Source organism: Moschus berezovskii, chromosome 25 (genome assembly GCF_049115385.1).
Source record: "Moschus berezovskii isolate FMDL1 chromosome 25, NW_MosBer_1.0, whole genome shotgun sequence".
NCBI lineage: Eukaryota > Metazoa > Chordata > Mammalia > Artiodactyla > Moschidae > Moschus > Moschus berezovskii.
The window spans coordinates 42498881-42521185 of record NC_142484.1 but is presented as its reverse complement, the minus strand read 5'-3'; the positions used below and the strand labels follow the sequence as shown (position 1 = coordinate 42521185).

Sequence of the window (22305 nt, the reverse complement as noted above, 5' to 3'; positions counted from 1 at the left end):
AACCAGACATGGAACAACGAACTGGTTCCAAATTAGGAAAGGAGTACTTCAAGGTTGTATATTGTCACCCTGCTTATTTAATTTACATGCAGAGTGCAGCATGTGAAATGCCAGGCTGGTTGAAGCACAAGCTGGAATCAAGATTGCCGGGAGAAATATCAATAACCTCAGATATGCAGATGACACCACCCTTATGGCAGAAAGCAGAGAGGAATTAAAGAGCCTCTTGATGAAGGTTAAAGAGGAGAGTGAAAAAGCTGGCTTAAAACTCAACATTCAAAAAACAAAAATCATGGTATCCAGTCCATGGTATTCATGGCAAATAGATGGGAAAACAGTGGAAACAGTGACAGACTTTATTTTCTTGGGATCCAAAATCACTGTGGATGGTGACTTCAGCCATGAAATTAAAAGACTCTTGCTCCTTGGAAGAAAAGCTATGACAAACCTAGACAGCATATTAAAAAGTAGAGACATTACTTTGCCGACAAATGTTCCTATAGTCTAAGCTATGGTTTTTCTATTAGTCATGTATGGATGTGAGAGCTGGACAGTAAAAAAGACTGTGTGTTGAAGAATTCTTGCCTTCAAGACTCTTGAGAGTCCCTTGGACAGCAGGGAAATCAAACCAGTCAATCCTAAAGGAAATCAACTGTGAATATTCATTGGAAGGACTGATGCTGAAGCTCCAATACTTTGGCTATCTGATGTGAAGATCTGACTCTTTGGAAAAGACCCTGATACTAGGACAGATTGAAAGCAAGAGGAGAAGAAGGCCTCAGAATGAGATGGCTGGATGGCATCACCAACTCAATGGACATGAGCTTGAGCTAGCTCTGGAAGATGGTGAAGGACAGGGAAGCCTGGTGCGATGCAGTCCATGGGGTCACAAAGAGTTGGACACACTTGACTGAACAGCAATGTTTCAGTGACTAACTCTGCATGGACTCGATATTACTGTACATGGGTATGAGTCAGTAATGTCTTGCTTCCTCTCTCTCTGCTTAGGTGTTACCTGCCTGTGTGTTGTGTGTGTTCTTAGTTACTCAGTCATGTCTGACTCTTTGCCACCCCATTGACTATAGCCTGCCAGGACCCTCTGTCCATGGGATTCTTCAGACAAAAGAATACTGGAGTGGGTTGCCATTCCCTTCTCCAGGGGATCTTCCTGACCCAGAGATCAAACCTGGGTCTCTTGCATGGCCTGTGCATTCTTTACCATCTGAGCCACCAGGGAAGCCCAGGAGTTACCTTAATACCTTGCTAAGACAGCTGGAAGCTAATTAATGATAAGAAGGAAGAACAGGGGAGTCAATGCTCTGTGGAGGCAGTCTGTAACCATTGGCAGTTAAGAGACTGAGGACATACTCTTCTCTCTTCCTCCTCAACACAGCCTTGAGTTGCAGTCTTAACGGCCTCTTGAAAGATGTTCCTATGAAATGAACAATCTAGCAGCCTCAGTAATCCACTCTTATACTGACTTCCTCTGCTTCCCTGTGTCTTTTGATTTCCCTTAGCCTTGTATTATGGAGGACCAAGGCTATGGAACTCTTCATAATCGTGTGGGACAGATGGAGAAAAGCTTAATAACATCTGCTTCACCTGAATGAACTAATCCTCTGAAATAGGGTGTAACTAAGCTATTTGCCATGTCAAATATAAAAATTAAAATTACCCGGACATCATTGAAGAGGGAAACAGAAGATGCAAAAGGGATATAGTGTAGGTCTCATCACCTGAGTTGTCTAGTTAGAAGTAATTTTTCCTTCCTTTGAATTCTAGCACCTGTATCCACCCAGTATTTTGAAACTTTATTATGGTATATATATATATATGTATACATATGTACATATGTGTATATCATATTTAAATATGAATATCTTTCATATATATGCAAACATATATAAAATACCAATCATTATAATGTATATGGACATTCTTATACCAACCCCCTCTATATGCTTATTAATATTATATGAACAAAGACTTATGTACCCACCTATCCCCAGCCTCATATGGTTTTTATTGTTTTATTCATTTCATTAAGTAATTGGGTATTGACTGAGATTCCTCTTAAAGGCGTTGCATCTGAGGTCAATGGAAACTACCTAAGATCAGGAAACTAGTAAACTGATCAATCTTCTTCCAGCTATTCCACTTTTTCCCTAGATTAAACAAGAATTTTAGTGGCACTTTTAAATATTTAAAATCCTGGAGTCAACATACGAATGCTTGAAATTGGGCTTCTTTCTAGAAGAGAGCCAAAAGCACAACCTTTATGGACCCAGGCTGGGAGATATTCCCCTTGCTTTATACAGATGAAAGTGTTAGTTGCTCAGCCCTGTCCGACTCTTTGCAACCATGGACTGTAGCCTGCCAGGCTCCTCTGTCCTTGGACTTCTCCAGGCAAGAATACTGGAGTGGGTTGCCATTTCATTCTCCAGGGGATCTTCCTGACCCAGATATTGAATCCAGGTCTCCTGCATTGCAGGCAAATTCTTTATTATCGGAGCTATTAGTATTAAAAAAAACAAAACAGAAAAAACAAACAACAGCAACAAAAACAAACAGTAGCTGGTGAATCTGATTTACAAGTAAGTGTACATTTCTTCCTAACAAGGTGCCAATTATTATCAGCAAAAATTATAATTCTTTTAGAAATGTATATACTGAGTTTTATTTTCTTTGGCTTTATATATATGGGGAAAATGCATGTCATGTGTCTGGTGAAAAATTATTGCCATTGTTGGACTCACTGAACAAATTGACATGAGTCCATGGAGTAGGAAAATAAAATCTTTATCATACTAAGTGGATCTTATAAAGGGTAGAATATCTCAAAAGATGAACAAATACTTCATTCAGTGTCTGAGAAATTAGCTAGAACAAATAATTGAATGAAGAGTAGTTATATAAGTTACAAAATTTCCCACTTCAATGAATGGTAGTTTTCTTAATGTTATTAGAAACCTTTCTAGTAACTCTGCTTTAAGTAGAATGTTTGACTCTGGAAACATTTAATTTTACAGAGCAAACTTAGCTTAGGAATTACCCACAAGGCTCAAAATATATATTGAGCAATGGAAAATGAAATGCAGAATGGAATGTATCTTGAAAAATGGAAAATGGAATTTGAAATGGAGTAGATCTTGAGAAATGGAAAATTGAAATTTGAGCAAGTAAGTGTAAGAAAAATGTGAAGAAAGTGTAAGAAAAAGTGAAATTCTCTTTATAATCATTGCAACTTCATAAACCAGTGTGGGAGGCAGATTTAAAATCCCACTCTGTGGACTTTATACATATAGAGACCGTGTGGGTGTACATTGAAGAACAAGATTTCAGACACTATCTCCTTAGTCTGTCCAAGGTACAGGTTACTGAATGGTGCTGCCCTTCCTCATAGATCTAAGTTCAACTCTAGCCCTTTTGGATCACCATGAATGCATATTGGCTTCAATACCAGAGATGCTTTGCACAGCTATTCATAGTCAATGCTCAATAATAATTTATGAAGGGAAAGTCTATGAACCTCGAGGGCATTACACTAAGTGAAATAAGTCAAGCAGAGAAAAACACAAATACTGTGTGATCTCACTTATTTGTAAAAAAAAAAAAACAACAGCCCATAGACACAAAGAGTAAACTGGGGATTGCCCATGGCTGGGTGAGGAGGGGAAATGGGGAGCTGTTGGTCAAGATATAAACTTTATCTTATAAGATGAATAAGTTCTCAGAATATAATATACAATATAGTGACTGTAGTTATCAATGCCGTATTGTACACACAAAAGTTGCTAAGAGACTAGATGTTTTGGTGAGATAAATATTCTCACACAAAAAAAAAAATCCTGGTAAATATGTGAAGTGACAGATATGTTAACTAACCTTATTGTGGTAGTCATTTCACATTAAATACAGAATCATCATGTTCATACCTTAAAAATTTAGACAGTGTTATATGTCAATTATATCTCTACAAAGCTGGTAGAAAACTCAACACTCATTTTCCAAAATGCATTTATTCAGCACATACTTAAGGCTGCCAAGGCTCTGGAGAAAAATGGGTGATTAAGTTGTAATCCTTTTTGTTGAACAACTCACAGCATGTTAGAAAGTCAAACAAATACATAATTTCAATAAAACGTGAAAAATCTTGTGACATTGAAGTGGGGGTCAGCAATGAAGGCATAGTAAAAGGGAAAGTGTTAGCTGTTCAGTCATGTCCTCCTCTTTGCGACCCCATTGAGGCATCAGCTCAATTCAGTTGCTCAGTCTTGTCCAACTCTGCGACCCCATGGACTGCAGCACTCCAGGCCTCCCTGTCCATCACCACATCCCGGAGTTCACTCAAACTCATGTCCATCGCGTCGGTGATACCATCCAACCATCTCATCCTCTGTCATCCCCTTTTCCTCCCGCCTTCAGTCTTTCCCAGCATCAGGGTCTTTAGTGGAGGTTATTTATTTTGAATTGAAGTGCTCGAGAATTCTGTCCCTTTCAGCTGAGTGTTGAAGTAAGAGCAGGAATTAAACAGAGGAATATTGCTATAACAAGGAGTGTTGTGAATTTAGAGATGGGAGAAAGCATGGTGTATTTGGTCTATATATTCTTTGGTATGGCTAAAGTGTGTGTACACAAAACAAAAGAGGAAAGCAGTAAGACTGGAGAAGGCGGCTAGATGCTAGCTAATATAAAACTCTTGGATGTCATAGAGTATCCTAAGAAATTTAGAGTCTACACTGAAATGTATAGGATATAAATCTCATTATATACATAATTCACTCTTCTCTAATAAAGATAATAATGCTAGCCATGTGTATGGTTTGAAGAAAAGGTAAAAAGAAGTGAAATTAAAGTCTAAACCGTATTTTATTTACCTGAATACATCCAAAAACTTATCATTTCAACATGTAATCAATATTATATTTTACATTGTCCTTTTTGTTATACTCTCTATGAAATCTATTTTGTTTTATGATGACAGTCCTCAGTGTGAATTAGCTACTTATCAAACGCTTATTTGCCACATGTGGCCAGTGGCTACGATATTGGACAGCAAAGATCTCAACTTGAGATGACAGTCACCAGGGCCATAACCCAGAACCCAGCATGGTTGACCCCCGCCTGAATGGAGCTTAGAATTTAGCAACAACAGCAGCAGCACAGCCATTGCACAACACTTCAGTTCTTTCTACTCATTTCTGAATCCTTCCGTGAATGATGGTACAGACAGACATTTCCAAACTGAGCTCCTCCTCTCAGTACCATGGGAGTCACTGAGTCCTTCCAGAGGGGACCTGGCAGCCACAGAACCCACACAGTACAGATCTGCATGGGAGAAGGTGGTAGCAGGCCAGGGAGCTGCTGTCAAAGAAGTTTCTTCTTTTCAGCAAAGGCTGTCAAGCTTGAACGGTTTTGGCTGTGCTGCAGAGGATTTTCTGCCTTCATCTGGCGATGGGAGAATTTCTGGGTTGTCGTTAGATCCAGTTAGAACCGAGGATCAGAGGTGACTAGTGAGCTAAAACAGAGGCACAGTGAATAGCTCACCAACCCACCCAAGCCACTGACACACAGTCCGTATAGAGATGTGTCCTTTCTGTGGAAATGGAATCACCCTTAATGAGACATGCGCTGTAGGTTTCAGCTGGGAAGTTGACAGCTTACAAGGAAAGCAGAAGGCAGTTGAGTTCTGCAGGGTTACAGTGGGAATCTGGGTCATAGTTTCTGTCTCAACTTTTCATTTTCCTCTGGGAAGAATAGCCAGAAAAAGAACAAAGGCAAAAACACTGTTATTTTTTCAGAAGATTAATAAACTAATATGTTTTCACTTTCAAATCTCAGTTTAAGTTATACTAACAAGATAATTGGGGCTTCCCTGGTGGCTTAGTGGAAAAGATCTGCCTGCTAATGCAGGAGACTTGGGTTCGATCCCTGCAGAAGGAAATGGCAACCCACTCCGGTATTCTTGCCTGGAGAACCTCATGGACAGAGGAGACTGGTGGGCTAAAGTCCACGGGGTTGCAAAAGAGTCAAGACAGGACAGTGACTAAAACAACAGCAGCAGCAGCAAGGTAACAATTAAAATACTGTATCCCTTTTAATGTCAGAACCAGGTTTTATGTTCCCATTGCGCCGTTGAAGTCCTTCTTTCCTCTGCAACGAAGATTTAGTTAACTATTTAATAATAAATGTGATGGTGTGTCTATTTCCAAAAGCCTCTTCTTATTTTCCAGGCATCTTCTATAGAAAAGCTATAGTTAAGTATTTTGTAGGAAGACTCTGATATTTAAACACCAGTTCTCAGTAATGGTGCAAATTGGGTCATTTAGTACTAAATAATACATGTCTCTAATATTTCTAGAAATTGGGCAAAAGAGCTCTGTTTGTTAAATAACATGTTTGCTGAGATGAATTCTATTTGGTAGTATCTGGAATTGGATTCAGATGAAACACTTTGTGGTGGGTGAATGCCTTTGGAAGAGCCACAGAACTAAATTGAGTGATTCTGTCTCAGTGCTTTAAGGGCACTAAGGTACTAAAGGAAAGGAACATGACTTTGAAATTTAACAGATGAACAGTGAAATTCGAGCTGTTCTACTCACTAGATATCAATTATTTGGCAAATTATTTCAGCATAAATGCTCTGTTATATAAATGTGGGAAATAATAGCTACTTCATAGGATTGGTTAGTTTAAATAATAGCAATAAGAGTTCTTATTACTAGTTTAATTTGAAGTGACTAGTGCAGTATTTGGTACATACTATTAACCTTTTTACCAGCTAATTCCACAGGATCTAGGTAAATGTTGTTGATAATGATGTTTAAAACTGTCATGTACTGTGAGTGCTTACTTTGCCCCATGTTCTGGTCTAATAACTTTCCCTAAGTGGTACCCTGTGGGCTTCCCAGGTGATGCTAGTGGTGAAGAATCAGCCTTCCAAGGCAGGAGATGCAGGAGACGTGGGTTTGATCCCTAGGTCGGGAAGATCCCCTGGAGTAGGAAATGGCAACCCACTCCAGTATCCTTGCCTGGAAAATGCTATGGGCAGAGAAACCTGGTAGTCTGCAGTCCATGGAGCTGCAAAGAGTCGGACAGGACTGAACAACCGAGCACGCACACACAAGGTACCCATATCTAGAAATAAAATCCCTCCTTGGGCTTCCACATTCTCTTTCTGCTATCATCATACTTCTTAGCTCTCCTTCACTGCCAAGCACCTCTCAAAAAAGCTGTATGAATATATTGTCTTCACTCTCCGATCCCCCTTACTCACAGTCTACTCCTTTATGGCTTTGGCTGTGTTGCCAAAATCAGTGGATTTTTTCCACTATGCATCTCATTTTAGTAGTCGCACTGTTAATGTCCAGAAGAAAGTAAAACACGCTGTTATCTTCATTCCAAGAGCCGTGCATTCTCTTGGTTTCTTCTCCGTTGTCTTCGATAGCTTTGTCTTTTTGGTTAACGCATGAATGTTTGAATTCTTCAGGGTGTGAGCCGAACTCTCTTCCTTTGCATCCTACACGCTCATCTATTAGTGTTGCTATGCATATTCTGATGATCTCAAATACTTCCAATTTCAACTTCTCTTTTCTGAGCCAGAATGTCATTCAATTTCCAATTTGGCACTTCTACATGGCAGAAATTTAAAAATAAATTTAAAATAAATTCTAAAACTTGATACTTTTTCCAACTTTGATTCTCTTTCAGTTTTGGCTATCTCAGTTCAACCCAGTTGCATGAACTAGAGTTACTGGAAAGGCTAGTTATCACAATTTTTTATTCCAACCCCCAGCAACCCACATTACAGAACCAAAGATGGCATTCACACTGGCTATAATTGACTTGTGTGATTTTTACGCAAGTCAACTCCCATATATTTTTATTTCATTTATTTGATTTCATGACATCTGCCATGTATGGATTTGTATGGGCAACTTGTACCTTTGTTCTGAAGATCAAATTTCTTTTTCTAGCATCATGCCTGGCAGCCAAAAAAAAAAAAAAGTTCAGCAACACATTATTCCACTCAGCAATGCACTTGGCACATACTTTTCTGACAAATTCTAATATCCCTGGTTAGGATTTCATAATTATTATTTCTGTGTATATTTCAAAATCCAAATTACTGTTATGCTATACTAGCTTTACTTTTCTGAATTATCTATTGGAGTATTGCTCAAATGTTGCTTATATACTCTATGCCTGGTATAATGTCTCCAGTGAATTTGCGGAATGAAATCCTTCTAGTATTTCCAATAACAAAACAACTTGGATGAGATTCAATAATATCCTGCTTCACAGTGAATAATCTGCTCCGTGGGACATGGAATAGACAGACTCCAGGGTAAGATTTGAAATAAGTGGCCCAAACTTGGAAATCTGTTAGCAAAGGTTTTCATAGCAAAGGCATTTGCCATCATTTGTGGAGTCTTGATGACAGTGTGTGTTGCATTGTTTTGTTCTGAAGAGAGAAACATCTGCCTTGAAGAACTGTATTGTCTTGTGCCAGAAAGTAAGCAGAAACCAATGAGTGCAGTAGAGAGTTTGGAATCGCTCTACTTACTGTACAGGTGGCTGTAATGGGGAAGGACACACATTTTTGAAAAGGGGAACAACTTCAAAAAGAGATGGTAATGAAATGAGAAGAGGTGTTTATCTCTCTGGCTTTTCTCACTCCCGGTTGTTTAATTAACCACGAGCTTAACCAAGACACAGCCTACCCAGTATGGGCAGTTTGGTCTAGGATCGCTTGATGAATGCTTATGTCCCCGTGAACGGCCAGGAAGTGGTGATTAGGCACTGATGGATTGATCCTGCCCACACATATTTTGGGGGATGGTATCGTGCCAGGCAGTAACTCCCATGAAAAATGGCAGCGTTTTCCTTCACCAGTAGTTGCCAACAAAATATACTGTTTATAATAGCAACAGGAAATTAGGAGTAAAAACCACTTGGAATGTATTTATAAATTATTATTTATATTTAGAATCTTAATTTCCTTTTTGCAAAAAAGATAATTTGGGTCAAATAAAAGTGTGGGAGGGATCTCTTAATGTGGAAGGCTAAGCTCAGTATTTTTTAAAAGTGAATTACATTTCTTAAAGTGAATATTTTCTGAAAGACTAGATTTACATTTTGTGAAGTAAAGTTATTTATCTTTGGCGGCACTGGGTCTTCACGGGCTTGCCCTGGTTGCGGGGAGCAGAGGTTACTCTCTGGTCACAGTGAATTCCTAGTTACTCTAGAGCTTGCAGGCTTCGATAGTTGTGGGGCCTCGGCCTTGCCGTTCTACCATATGTGGGATCTTACCTGACCAGGGATTGAACCCACGTCCCCTGCACTGGCAGTTGGATTCTTAACCACAGGACTCACCAGGAAAGTCCAGTTTTTCATTTTTTTAGCATACACTTGATGGTTATATTTGAACAAACAAATTTACTCGTCCAAAATTTTATCTTTGTGTACAAAATATCCCTGAATAGGACTTCCCTGGCAGTCCAGTGATTAAGACTCTGTGCTTCTAATGCAAGGGGCATGCATATATTTCATTCCTGGTTGGAAACTAAGGTCCTCTTTGGGGAAGTGTAATCCCACATGCTGCATGGTACGGTCACCCCCCAACTGAAAAAAGTGAAGGAAATACAATTATAAACTTTTCTAACAATTACAAATAGCAAAAATTATGCACTTCAGTGTTATAAAATAGATCAATAGGCTCCAATGTGTTAATATTAGAATCTACCATGTGCCTAGTATTATACCTGTATGTAATTAATTAATTGATATTTGTCAAATGGATATCTAGGTTATACTATCCCTCTAGGGAGATCCTTGGAAAGCATGATGGAGCAGGTCAGTTTTGTCCCACAGGCATTTGTTGGATGGCACTAGGGAGATGTGGTCTACTTCTTAAGTTACACCCTGGGCAGTTGATTTGGAACAGAAAGAAGTCAATATAGAGAAATGGTAAGATTTCAACATAGTGAAGTGGGAAATAGGTATTCCAAGTAGAAAGAGCATCCTAAATAAAACTAAATAAGTAGGAAGATGTGGGGATGTGGGGTATGTTCCATATGAAGGAACATAATAAGTAAGATCCCCAAAATGAAAGATAGGAGACGATAAGAGGTTATGCTACCAAGTAAGTAATAATGAGGGTCTGATTGTGGTGGGAGAAGTAAAAGTACAATGGAAAAAAGGAAACAACTGTCAGAGAAAATTATTTGTGTCTCTTTAGTATGATTCTCGGAGAGGGCAATGGCACCCCACTCCTGTACTCTTGCCTGGAAAATCCCATGGACGGAGGAGCCTGGAAGGCTGCAGTCCATGGAGTCGCTGAGGGTCAGACACGACTGAGCAACTTCACTTTCACTTGTCACTTCATGCATTGGAGAAGGAAATGGCAACCCACTCCAGTGTTCTTGCCTGGAGAATCCCAGGGATGGGGGAACCTGGTGGGCTGCCGTCTATGGGGTCACACAGAGTCGGACAGGACTGAAGTGACTGAGCAGCAGCAGTAGTATGATTCTATTAGTTTAATTTTTATTCTTATGATCAGTTTCTCTGATACACACAGATTTATGATTTGAATCATCCCTCCAGTGGACATTTTGCCAGAAAAAATCAATGTCGCCATACTTTATTATCTATCCGGAAGTATGTTTGAGCCACAGCAGCACCGTCTTTCCTAATAGTGAATTGGTGCCTCCTGAAACAGTAGTTATCTGTTGTTATGCATTGCATACTAAAGGACTGTTCCATGCCTATGTCTTTAAACACAAATTTCAAATAAATAATCTCCCTTAGGTTAAAAGAAAGATTTAAAGTCATTCTTCAGCAAGTCTTGTTTTCACTGTGTACTTTGTAGACACAAATGGAGGCAGATGCTTCCAGATCCTACCTGAAACAGTATGAGTCAAACAGTACTAGTGAAAGCTGCTGCTGCTGCTGCTGCTAAGTCGCTTCAGTCGTGTCCGACTCTGTGCGACCCCACAGACGGAAGCCCACCAGGCTCCCCCGTCCCTGGGATTCTCATCTAGCGTTAAATGACATTCAGGTGTGAAATATTAGAATCTCTTATTATCTGAATATCGAAGCCATCGGGAAATAATCTAGATGTTTTGACTGTGGTACAGTTCTGTCCTTTAGGTTTTTAGTGGAAAAATATATAATCATTCAGTAGCATGATACATTCTAGACACAACCATTGCAATTCTGATTTCAGGTAGGACAATTAATTTTACAAATATTTTCATCGGGCAGATTTCCTCTTAATGGTGATAACTTTGTACCTGCTTATTCATTCACTTATTTTTTTTATTCTGCTTGTGCTAGCTATCTTCCAGGCCCTTCTAAGGACTTAAGAATACAAAAGAGAATAATATTCATGTCCTGAAGGTATATAGTCGTATTGGAACAAAGATAAGTAAAACCAATCTCTATTGGAAGACTACTGGAAGACTGAATAAAGAATGTATGCAGGGATACATAGGTTGGGAAGAATTTTCAGAAGAATTCCTTGAGCTTAATATTAAAGTAAGCAGATATCAACAGTAGGTAGAGGTAATTTGACAGGAGGGAGACAAATTAACTGGACTTTTCTATTTTAATTTAGATGTATAACATCTTGTGGAAACCATCTCAATTGTAAAGTTTTTCTGGCATACTAGAATTGAAATGTCTCATTTGATTTTAAGTAGAGCATCTGCTCTTGGAATAAATGTGAATTAAGCATTCTGCCATGGCTTCAGGATTGGTATCTTTCTTGATATAAGAAAAAGAATAACCCTGATCCTATTTTACGTTTTCATTCATTACGTTCTCGTTCTGTGGCTGAAATGGAAAAAAATGCATACGAATTAAAGTTTAGCAAAATCTAACTGATGTGATAGAAACATAGAACCAAAACAAAATGATATCTGAGCAGTTGTTTGAGATAACGTTTGATTCCGATCAGTTTTGCTCTGTAATAATACTGTTTACAAAATTACCTTCCCCCAAATTCTCAAGTTATTTTTATTACTAAGATTGTCTCGTAATAATTTCATATGAGTGTCTCTTATCAGAAATAAGCCAGGATATCTAAAAGTTATAATTAATCTTTACTTTTTTATGTTTGATTCAAGGAAATTATAGGAAAATTTTATCCTATCAGCAGGCTGATTTTCTTTATTCAGTGTTATTCACTTGGCATTCCATTTAAAACTGTCCATATCTACTCTCCAATTTCAGTAACTTTTAAGTATGTTATTTAAATTTTTTCATCAAACTTGTACTTTTATATTTTTCCCAAAATCGTAGTGTACAGATGGCTTAAAGTAAGAAAGAAAATTTTAAGGTTTATTTTTTTCTGTTTTTTCACCTTCATATTTCTAAGCAGTATGAATATATGCTTACTTTTTTAAAGCCTACTTTTTAATTTATGGAAAATACACACTTCTTGTTGTTGTTCAGTCTCTAAGTCATGTCTGAGTCTTTGTGACCCCATGAAAAGGAGCACAACAGGCTTCCCTGTCCTTCACTGTCTCCTGGAAATTGCTCAGATTCATGTCCATTGCGTCGGTGATGCCATCCAACCATCTCATCCTCTGTCACCCCCTTCTCCTCCTTCCCTCAGTCTTTCCCAGCATCAAGGTCTTTTCCAATGAGTCCATTCTTTGCATCAGGTGGCCAAGGTATTGGAGCTTCAGCATAAGACATCTCTTAAATCACGTATATTATTTCATCTTAGTATAATTGTATTATTAATCTCATTTATTAAGATTCAGATAATTCTGTTAATCATCCCTCTTTTGTTTTCTGCGTACTTGACTTCCAAATAGTGAGTGTTTTAATACCCTTCCCTTTCTGGTCAGTTCTCCCTACTTCCACAGCTCAACCCATAATCTTTCTCCTTAATTTTCAATGGAAAGATTGCTTACATAATATTTTCTATTACATAATAAGTTTTCTACCTTGTGTAGTGTTAAAGCTGAAACTCCAATACTTTGGCCACCTGATGTGAAGAACTGACTCATTTGAAAAGACCGTGATGCTGGGAAAGATTGAAGGTGGGAGGAGAAGGGGACGACAGAGGATGAGATGGTTATATGGCATCACTGACTCAATGGACATGAGCTTGAGCAAGCTCCAGGAGTTGGTGATGGACAGGGAGGCCTGGCGTGCTACAATCCACGGAGTTGCAAAGAGCCGGACACGGCTGAGTGACTGAACTGAATTGAACTGAACTTTGTGTATGTGTGGATTTATACAGTTGAAAAATCAATAACTAATATTTGCATCATTACAAATATAACTAATGTGGACTGAAAGTAAACTGGCCTACGATTACATTTTCTTCTCATAATTCCAAGCCACAGGGCCTCTGCTACTTGAAGAAGAATGTCAAATGGATTCTTTCTTCCTTTAACCAGTGGCTTGAAATGAAGCCACAGACTAGTTTCTTATTTTGCACGTCTTCCTTTCTCTGTCACCTTTGTTTCGTTTTTGGAAAAAAGATCTTTGCTTCCTCACCTTTTTTCTCATTCTGTACCCTGCTTGAAATCAATTTCATTTTCTTCAAGAAAATGAATTTTTTTAGTTTCTCCTTTATTTTTAAATATACAATTCTAAAATATAGTCATTATATCAACTGCTGAAAAATCGAAACACTTCAAGCTTTCAAATTTTATTGGCATACATACTCCCATTTTTTAATTCCCAGCTCACAGTAGGTCTCTTTTATGAACTTAAAATTAGTATTCAGCAGAATTTTTATGTTAAACATACATTGCAACTCTTTTCTATTTTAATTTTAAAGAATACTGCTTGGACTTTGAGAAAATCATATTTCCCTCACTAGTTTAAGCTTATTTCTTAGTCTGATATTCAGGATTAATGCCTTTGCTCCATGATTTATTTTAGTTGCTCCAAGAGAGAGCATCTTAACTATACTAGAATAGTCTTTATAACTCCAATGTATGCAGTTATTGGGGCTTTCCTGGTGGTTCAGGGTAAAGAATCTGCCTGCAGTGTAGGAGCCACAAGAGACAAGGGTTTGATCCCTGAGTCGGGAAAATCCCCTGGAGGAGGAAATGGCAACCCTCTCTGGTATCCTTGCCTGGAGAATCCCATGGACAGAGGAGCCTGGCAGGATACAGTCCATAGGGTCTGAAAGAGTCATAAACGACTGAAACGACTCAGCACACATGAAGTGTTATTAGGTCCAGGCTGCCTATAAGATATTTTGCTGTTGTTTAGTTGTTAAGTCATGTCCTGCACTTTTGCAACCCTCTGGACTATGGGCTGCCAGTCTTCTCTGTCCATGGGATTTCCCAGGAAAGAATACTAGAGTGGGTTGCCATTTCCTTCTCCAGGGGATGTTTCCAACCCAGGGGCAGAACCAGCATCTCCTGTATGGCAGGCAGATTCTTTACCACTGAACCACCCAATTAGCCCATAAGATATTTTACATTAATAAATCATGATATACAAAAACCCATATATTAGGCAGTGTTATCTGTGGTTTTCAGGTGATAAAACTGAGACTTAGAGACAATAAAAGCTAAATTAGAACCCAGACCTAATAACAAACTTCTCTATTTCAAGCTGCTTCTATATAACTTACTGTGTAAACACACAATGTTTAAACGAGGCTGTTAGAAGGAGTGCTAAAGATTATTACTTCGTAAAGGTATTTTTCCTATTTAACTATAAATATATTGAGTATTTGCATTATTGCCATCACAATCATTATGCACTAATATCAAATTATTTTTGCAAATGTCCCAGCATTAATATAACCATCAAGTGCAAGGCAGTCAATTGAAAAATAGAGTTGGCTAAAAATGATCAGAGAAAAATAGATTACTCAGGTTAGTGTAAGACTAATAACGTAGCCCCCTTGGCACATTTTTCAGGGAGAGCCCTTTAAACTTTGTTAATTGAAAAATAACTGAATTGCCTACCTGCCATCATCATAGAGGCTTCTCCATGCTTTAATTCTGAAGAAGGAAACATGCAGATGGCCTACTAGTGTTTGTTGGCTGGGGCTCAAGCTGCTATCAAGGGACTAGTTCTGCTTTTCACTTTACAGTTTGTTCATAAGGATGAAACTACACAAAAACCCAGCCTCAACGTCTGAAGCTCTTATTTGCTATCTGCTTACATGCTATGATGAAGCACACACAGGGCTAGGAGGAAGAAGATAGATGTTCAAACCCCGACTCTGCCATCTACCTGCTAATTGCAAGCTCCAGCTGCATCAGCTGCGAAAGGAAGATAATAGTACCTTTATCACAGAGCTGATGTAAGGAGCATTGAGCTCAAGTGTATGGACTACCTTTCCATACATCAGAATGTTACAGGGCATAGTTATTTACGAGTCATCTCTCTTATCATGAAATGTGTGCAGTTGAATGAGTCGTACTCATTCATTCCTTTGAGATCAACCCTTCCTGGTGAAATTCCGTCTCCTGACTGCTAGGCCATTTCCATCCCACAGCTTTCCCACAGCTTGGTTGTCTTGTAATTGTCTCCTGTATTTTTCAAATTAATCGACCTTCCCCACCTTATCTTTTGAAAACTCAAAAAATGAACCTGTCATGATTTAGAAGGCCTAAAAGGGCTCTAAAAATACCTGAAATTGAAGCATCATGACCTTTAAATTGGAAAGAGAAATGCAGATATAATTGGGCTTTTGAGTCTCCTAAAAGTCAATGGTAGAAGAGTGGAGTGGGTAGAATCTTCAGTGTTAGACCCGTGAATGGAAGGCAGCTTTCCACCTCCTGGGGATAGTAACTCTGGGCAACTCTAAACCTAACTGCCTCATCTGTTTTCTTATCTGTGAAAGGAAGTCATAATATATGTCTAAATATATTATTCTGAAAGTTAAATGAGGTCACATATATCTTCATACACCTCCTGGCTGATAAGTGGTAGTCAGTCTTGATCCCCGTGTTCCCTAATTTTAAAAGATCACCATCAATCCTTAATCCCGGAACTTTGCTGACACTTTGGAATTATTCCGCCCGTATCAGTAACTCCAATGGTATATAAAACTTCAAATGTTTTAAATGCATTTATACTTTTACCTGTGACAAGACTAAAATCTCAATCAAGGATCTGAAATTTTCACTTTCTTTAAAACCATAAACTATCATGATTAGTAATAAAATATATGGATACTAGTCTGTAAAATATAATAGTAAGATATTTGTATATCTATTCTACATAAAGGATATGTTTTGCATCTGTATATTATGGCTTTCAACACAAAAGTCTGAATCAGTGGGGTGAGAGGATCATCTAATGATAAACAGAGACGAGAAAGACAGAATTTAAAAAACAGCAGGTAAATATTTTCTGTCATCTCACACTAGAATATAAGCTTTTTGGAATGAAAGGAGGAGCTGGATTTCTAGTACTGTTTGTGATATTCTCTCAGTGGAAAAGTTTTAAAAGATCAAAGTGTATATGCCTACTGTAGTTTGATTTTGTCCAAATAAGCTAATCAGTGAAAGAACAAAATCTCATTCATGTCTTCAAGTGCCAAATCCAACACTCCCAGGCAACCTGCACACTCCCAGCCCCACCTTGTTCCAGCTCTACCCAGTGACTCCAACACTCTCCCCTCTGCTTCTCTGTTTCCCTACAGGCAACTATGGAGAAAGTGGGATGGAAGCTTTCAAAGATATGTCAGCCAAGGAAGGGATTTGCATCGCTCATTCTTACAAAATCTATAGCAATGCCGGGGAGCAGAGCTTCGATAAACTGCTCAAGAAGCTCACGAGTCACTTGCCCAAGGCGCGGGTGGTGGCCTGCTTCTGCGAGGGCATGACGGTGAGAGGGCTGCTGATGGCCATGCGGCGCCTGGGGCTGGCCGGAGAGTTCCTGCTTCTGGGCAGGTAAGTGCAGAGGAGACAGTTCACCTGCAGGTAATAATGTCAGGGACTTGGCAGTTTCAGAGGGTATCTTTTGCTTTGGAAGCTTAATCTGTTGTAGTGCAAGTAGAGCTTAAAAATCATAAACACCAGAGCCTGGAAATAATCATGGAAAATAAGTAGGTAAGCCATATGCTGATTACAGATGACAGCAGAAATCAACATATGAAAATGAGGAATCCTTAAGTCCTCAAAAAAGAATTGTAAGGAAATGAGAAGGCTTTTAAAATAACTTGCATAATCCCTCTTGGTAAGTAAACACATGTCAAACTTTATGCAGTCTCTTCTGAAATTGATTCTAAGAATGGCTATTTAAGCTTCTTTTATAACATAGCATTTTAGAATTTGAGGCCGGAACGGGGGAGAGGTGGGGGGGGATTGCTTTTAGAACTAATTTTAAGGCATTGGTAATTTGGTTCATTATTTTATTTTGCAAGTGTTATCACATTGCCTGATCACTCACATTGTTACCAGATGAGTTTCTAAAAGATTAACTTCTACAGAGACTGACTTAAATTATCTGGATGATATACTTGATTGGCACAACTCATCTCATTTCCTCCTGATCTTGTTGAATCAGTATGTTAGTGTTCTGCAAAGAAACAGAAACAGCACTGTGTATCTATGAAAAGAGACACCCAGGAGAATCAAAGTTACAGCTCTGGTCCAAAAACTGGCAGGTGTGATACTCAGGAAAATCCAATGCTTCAGTTTCAGTCTGAAGTCCAGAAAAGACTAATATCCCAACTCAAGCAGTCTTGAAGGAGGAGTTCCCTCTGACTAAACCTTTTTCAGGGTTTCCATTGATTGGATGAGGTCCACCCACCTTAGAGAAGAAGCTTCATGACTCAGTCTACCCATATAAGTGTTAATATCATCCAAAAATATCCTTGTAGACATAATAACGTTTGGCCAAATGTTTCAGCACCCTGTGGCCCAATCAAGATGTCACATAAAGTTAGCCATCACAATCCAAGTCCACACCATAGTTTGAAAAGGTGAACACACTTCACCATTTCATACCTTTAAAAAGTCATACATCTTTTCTCGCCAGGTAGCCAATTTAACAAAGAGAGACAACCTTCAGAACTACTCCATCTTTCTTAGTGTCACTGTCCAAATTAAAAGCCAGCTAACTTGTTATTAGCTTTTGATGGCTCATTAAAGAAAACATGCTTCCTTTATTTTCCGAATGCTTAACTGACCTTCTGTGATGAGACCTAGCTCCTTCTTGGCTACATTTTATGACAGCCAGTTTATGTACCTAATTCTTTTCTGTCTGAGCCTATGGCAGTAGATTGATGGGGCAGTTTTATATGAGGCCAACCATCCTTCATAAAAATGATATGAGTGAGATTCCTTTCTCATCGGTGTCATACGTTTTGTTTAAAATCATCCCTTGTTGGAAAGAGTGATGCATCAGTTAGTTTCACACAATCCAGGAGCATCCTCACTGCCAATATTCTGATGTTCCAAAGTACAGTGTTACCAGTGGGATGAAAAGAACAAGAAAGAAGCTGGCTTTAAACAGTCCTGTTTTTCTTTATGGGGAGAGAGACAGACAAGGGATTCTGCAGCTCCTGTCTGCTGCTTTGCCAAAATGAATAAGACAAATCCTAAGCACTTGCTTATCAGCTGTATGTTATGTCAACAAACAAATGTATTTTGATCACATGTACCCAAGAAAAATAGGTTGGTAAGTACTATATTTGCCATTTTCCACCTATATTTTTTTGCCAATAGTATCACAAGGCCAAAATTCAATATTTTGTATATTTTAAAATCTATTCTGTATGTGCTGTTGGTAAGAAGGTCTTTTCAAATAATTTCATTCATGAAATAATAAGTTCATAGCCTTAACTAGATTTCTTAGCTCTCTCATTGATTGGCTACTAATAATAAGACATTTACTTGAACACTAGTTCATCTTTGAGCGATTCTGTTAGAAAAATCTTCCTTTCTCTGAATTTTTAAAGTATCTCTCTATAGTTTCTACATCTTGGATCATATTCTTCTCTTTGAAAGTAATATGCTATACTCTTTCAAATATTTGGAAACCACAGTCCGGTCCTTAGGCCCTTTCATCTTCCCTTGGAAATCCCTACTTCTTCCATTCCTATTTCTTCATAGTTAAAAGGCACTTTGGGTCCTGACCATTTATCAGAACATTTATAGGATCATTTATCAACTGCTGTGTGCCAGTTTCTTTACTAACCATTTAAGTGCATTGTTTCATTATTAATCTGACAAATATTAAGTTGCTAGAGAATTCCCTATAGCTCAAATGGTAAAGAATCTGCCTGCATTACAGGAGACCCAGGTTCAGTCCCTGGGTCTGGAAGATCCCCTGGAGAAGGAAATGGCAACACACTCCACTATTCTTGCCTGGAGAATGCCATGGGCAGAGGAGCCTTGTGGTCTACAGTACACGGGGTTGCGAGGAGTCGGACATGTCAAAGCCACTAAGACATAGTATCTGTTAAGATGCTTGGACTATATTAGTGAACAAAATAGACAATAATCACTACCCTTGTGGACCTTGAAGATGATGAATTAGATAGAAGTTAATAAGTGCTGTGAAAAAAAAATCTAAGAACAACTTGCATGATGAATACCATTATCATCTCCATTTTATAGACAAGGAGTTTAAGACTCAATAAATACCGAGTTACAGTAATAATAAAGGCAGAATTTCAAATGCCTGTGTAACTCTAGAGACTGAGCAGTTAGCACTGTTTTCTACTACTTCCAACAACAGATAACAAAGAGAATTTAGATCATCTCTTCACTATCACTTTATAAATGAGGAAATGGATAACCCAAGTGTTTGAACGACATGGTCAAAGTCCCACAGGAACCCAATTACCATGACTCAAAATCTTGTATGTTTTTTCTACTGTCACCTATAGAAAAGGAAAAGGGAAAATTTATAAATTGATAGCAGATTCCTGATTCTTCATAGATCCTTGGTGTAGGAAAAAAAAACTACCCTAGATGATTCCAATTGAAGTTAGTATTTTTATATTAATGTTCCCCCCTAAAAACTCCCATTCAGCTCACCCTGTAACTCCTAGTATTTTAAGGTAATTTTCTTTGCATGTACTTCCCTGGTCTCTCTGTATGTTCCTTCCTTCCCTTACCCCCAACTCAAGCTTAAATGGATTTTGACACAAGAAGTCAAAATTAAGAGAAAAGACTATATTCAGAACTTCCTACAGGGCTCCACATTTAACCACTATAGTTACTTAAAAATCTATCCAGCTGCCTTGGGACACACATGTTTAATAGGTCATTCAACTAAAATGTTAGGCAGGTCTGAGATAACTCTGCCTCCAAGACAACCTCATCAATCAATACATCTCACCATCTGTGCTGCTCATCTGTAGAATGTTAGAGTGATATGGACCTGGCCACTGGGTCTTCTCGTTTGAGCTCTGGGTAATCTGTTGTCTCATTGCCAAGAAAAATGTCCTGTCCGGGTCCCGGAAATAGTCCCGCTAAACACCTTAGCCTTGACAGCAGGATGAGATCAGTAATCTGAACAAAGGGGCTTATTTTTCTAGAATGGATGCAGTGTTTTAGAGCTTGACTTGGGAAAATACTGTTTGAGATGTATTATTTATGACTTGTAAAACCTAAATGTTAACTTGGAAACAGGGACCAATTTTCAACAAATTAATAATTTAAAGATTTTTTTACCTTGTCTGTGATTAACTAAAACTATTTAGCTATTTGAACTAAGAATTCGATTGTTACCAGGACACAAGAGGAAATGTACTTAAATTTCAAGATTCATTGGAATTATTTATTATGAGTTTTTTTCCCCAAGAGGTTATTGATTTCAAGATACTGTTTTTAGCTTTTAATTTTTTTAAAATTGAAGTATAGTTGATTTACAATGTTGTGTTAATTTCTGCTGTACAGCAAAATTATTCAGTTATATATATTTTTTTCCATTTTGGTTTATCTCAGGATTTGAATATAGTCATTTATTCATCTTCTGTGTACTGGTTTGCATCTGCAAACTCCAGACTCCCACTGTATCCATCCCCTCTTCTCCTGCCTCTTGGTAATCAGGTCTCTGCTGTCTGTGTCTGTGAGTCTGTTTCACAGATGAGTTTATTTGTGTCCTATTTTTGACCCAGCATATATGCGATATCGTATGGTGTTTATCTTCTTTTTTCTAAGTTACCTCACTTAGTATGATAATGTCTGGGTCCATCTATGTTGCTGCCAATGGCATCATTACATTCTTTTTTATGTATGGGTGATACTACATTGTGTGTGTGTGTATATAGATATACACCACATCTTCTTAAACCATTCATCTGTTGACTGACAGTTAAGTTGTTTCCATGTTTTGACTATTGAGAATAGTACTGCTGTGGACATAGGGATGCATGTATCTTTATGAACTACAGCTTTATCCGGATACATACCCAGGAGTTGGATTGCTGGATCGTATGGCGACTCTATTTTCAATTTTCTGAGGAAGCTCCATACAGCTTTCCATAATTGCTGCACCAACTCCATTCCTACCATCAGTGTAGGAGGGTTCACTTTTCTTTACACACTCTCCAGTGTCTGCTACTTGTAGACTTTTTAATGGTGACCATTCTGACCAATGTAAGGTGATATCTCACTATAGTTTTGACTTGCATTTCTCTAATAATTTAAGATGTTGAGCATCTTTTCCTGTATCTGTTGGCCATCTGTATGTGTCCGTTGGAGAATTGTCTATTGAGAGTCCTCTGCCCATTTTTTGATCAGGTTGTTTATTCTTTTGTTGTTATATAAGATGTTTATCAGTTTCTCATAGAAGGTCATGCTGCATCAATATTTTTCAAGATGGAAAGGATAAGAGCTCACTTTAGTAAACATCTTTGTGGATAGAATTATATACTATTGTTCTAGTAAAACTATGATAGTAGCTATTATGCAGAAGTAGACATTAGTCTTTATACTTGTATCTCACCAGAGTATTCATTATATTTGTAAATAAGTATATTTGATTTCCATTGGGCCATTTAGTGTAATTTAATTGTAGTGTGAAAAAAGTTGTTTTTTGGGAAATATTTATAATTTATTTACAATTCCTCTCAATCCAGATGCAATGTACCAGTCAGACGTTATTTTCATCAGAGGTGATAATGCTGGGATATAGTTGACATTCTACTTTTACCAAGTTGCCAGGAGTACAGTGTTCAATAGTTAGGAAACTTAAACACTCATGCAGAAGGGAAAATGACTTGGCTCACACTTTACCACAGGATGTATCACAGTTTACTCAGCCACTCCCCCTTTCCATGGATATTTTGGTTGTTTCCAGACTTTCATTATTATAAAGTAGGTTGTAATGTATAGGACTTCCCAGGTGCCTCAG

General features: G+C 38.2%; 1 protein-coding gene across 2 annotated transcripts in view; it reads left to right on the top strand.

The window, feature by feature from the left end:
• The window catches only part of GRM5 (glutamate metabotropic receptor 5), a 660867-nt gene that overhangs the window by 214299 nt on the left and 424263 nt on the right, over positions 1-22305 (top strand). For both annotated transcript variants that reach the window (XM_088832124.1, XM_055416174.2), the window contains exon 2: positions 16637-16886. In XM_088832124.1, coding sequence (XP_088688250.1) covers positions 16637-16886 — 250 coding nt within the window. The remainder of the gene's footprint in view (positions 1-16636; positions 16887-22305) is intronic.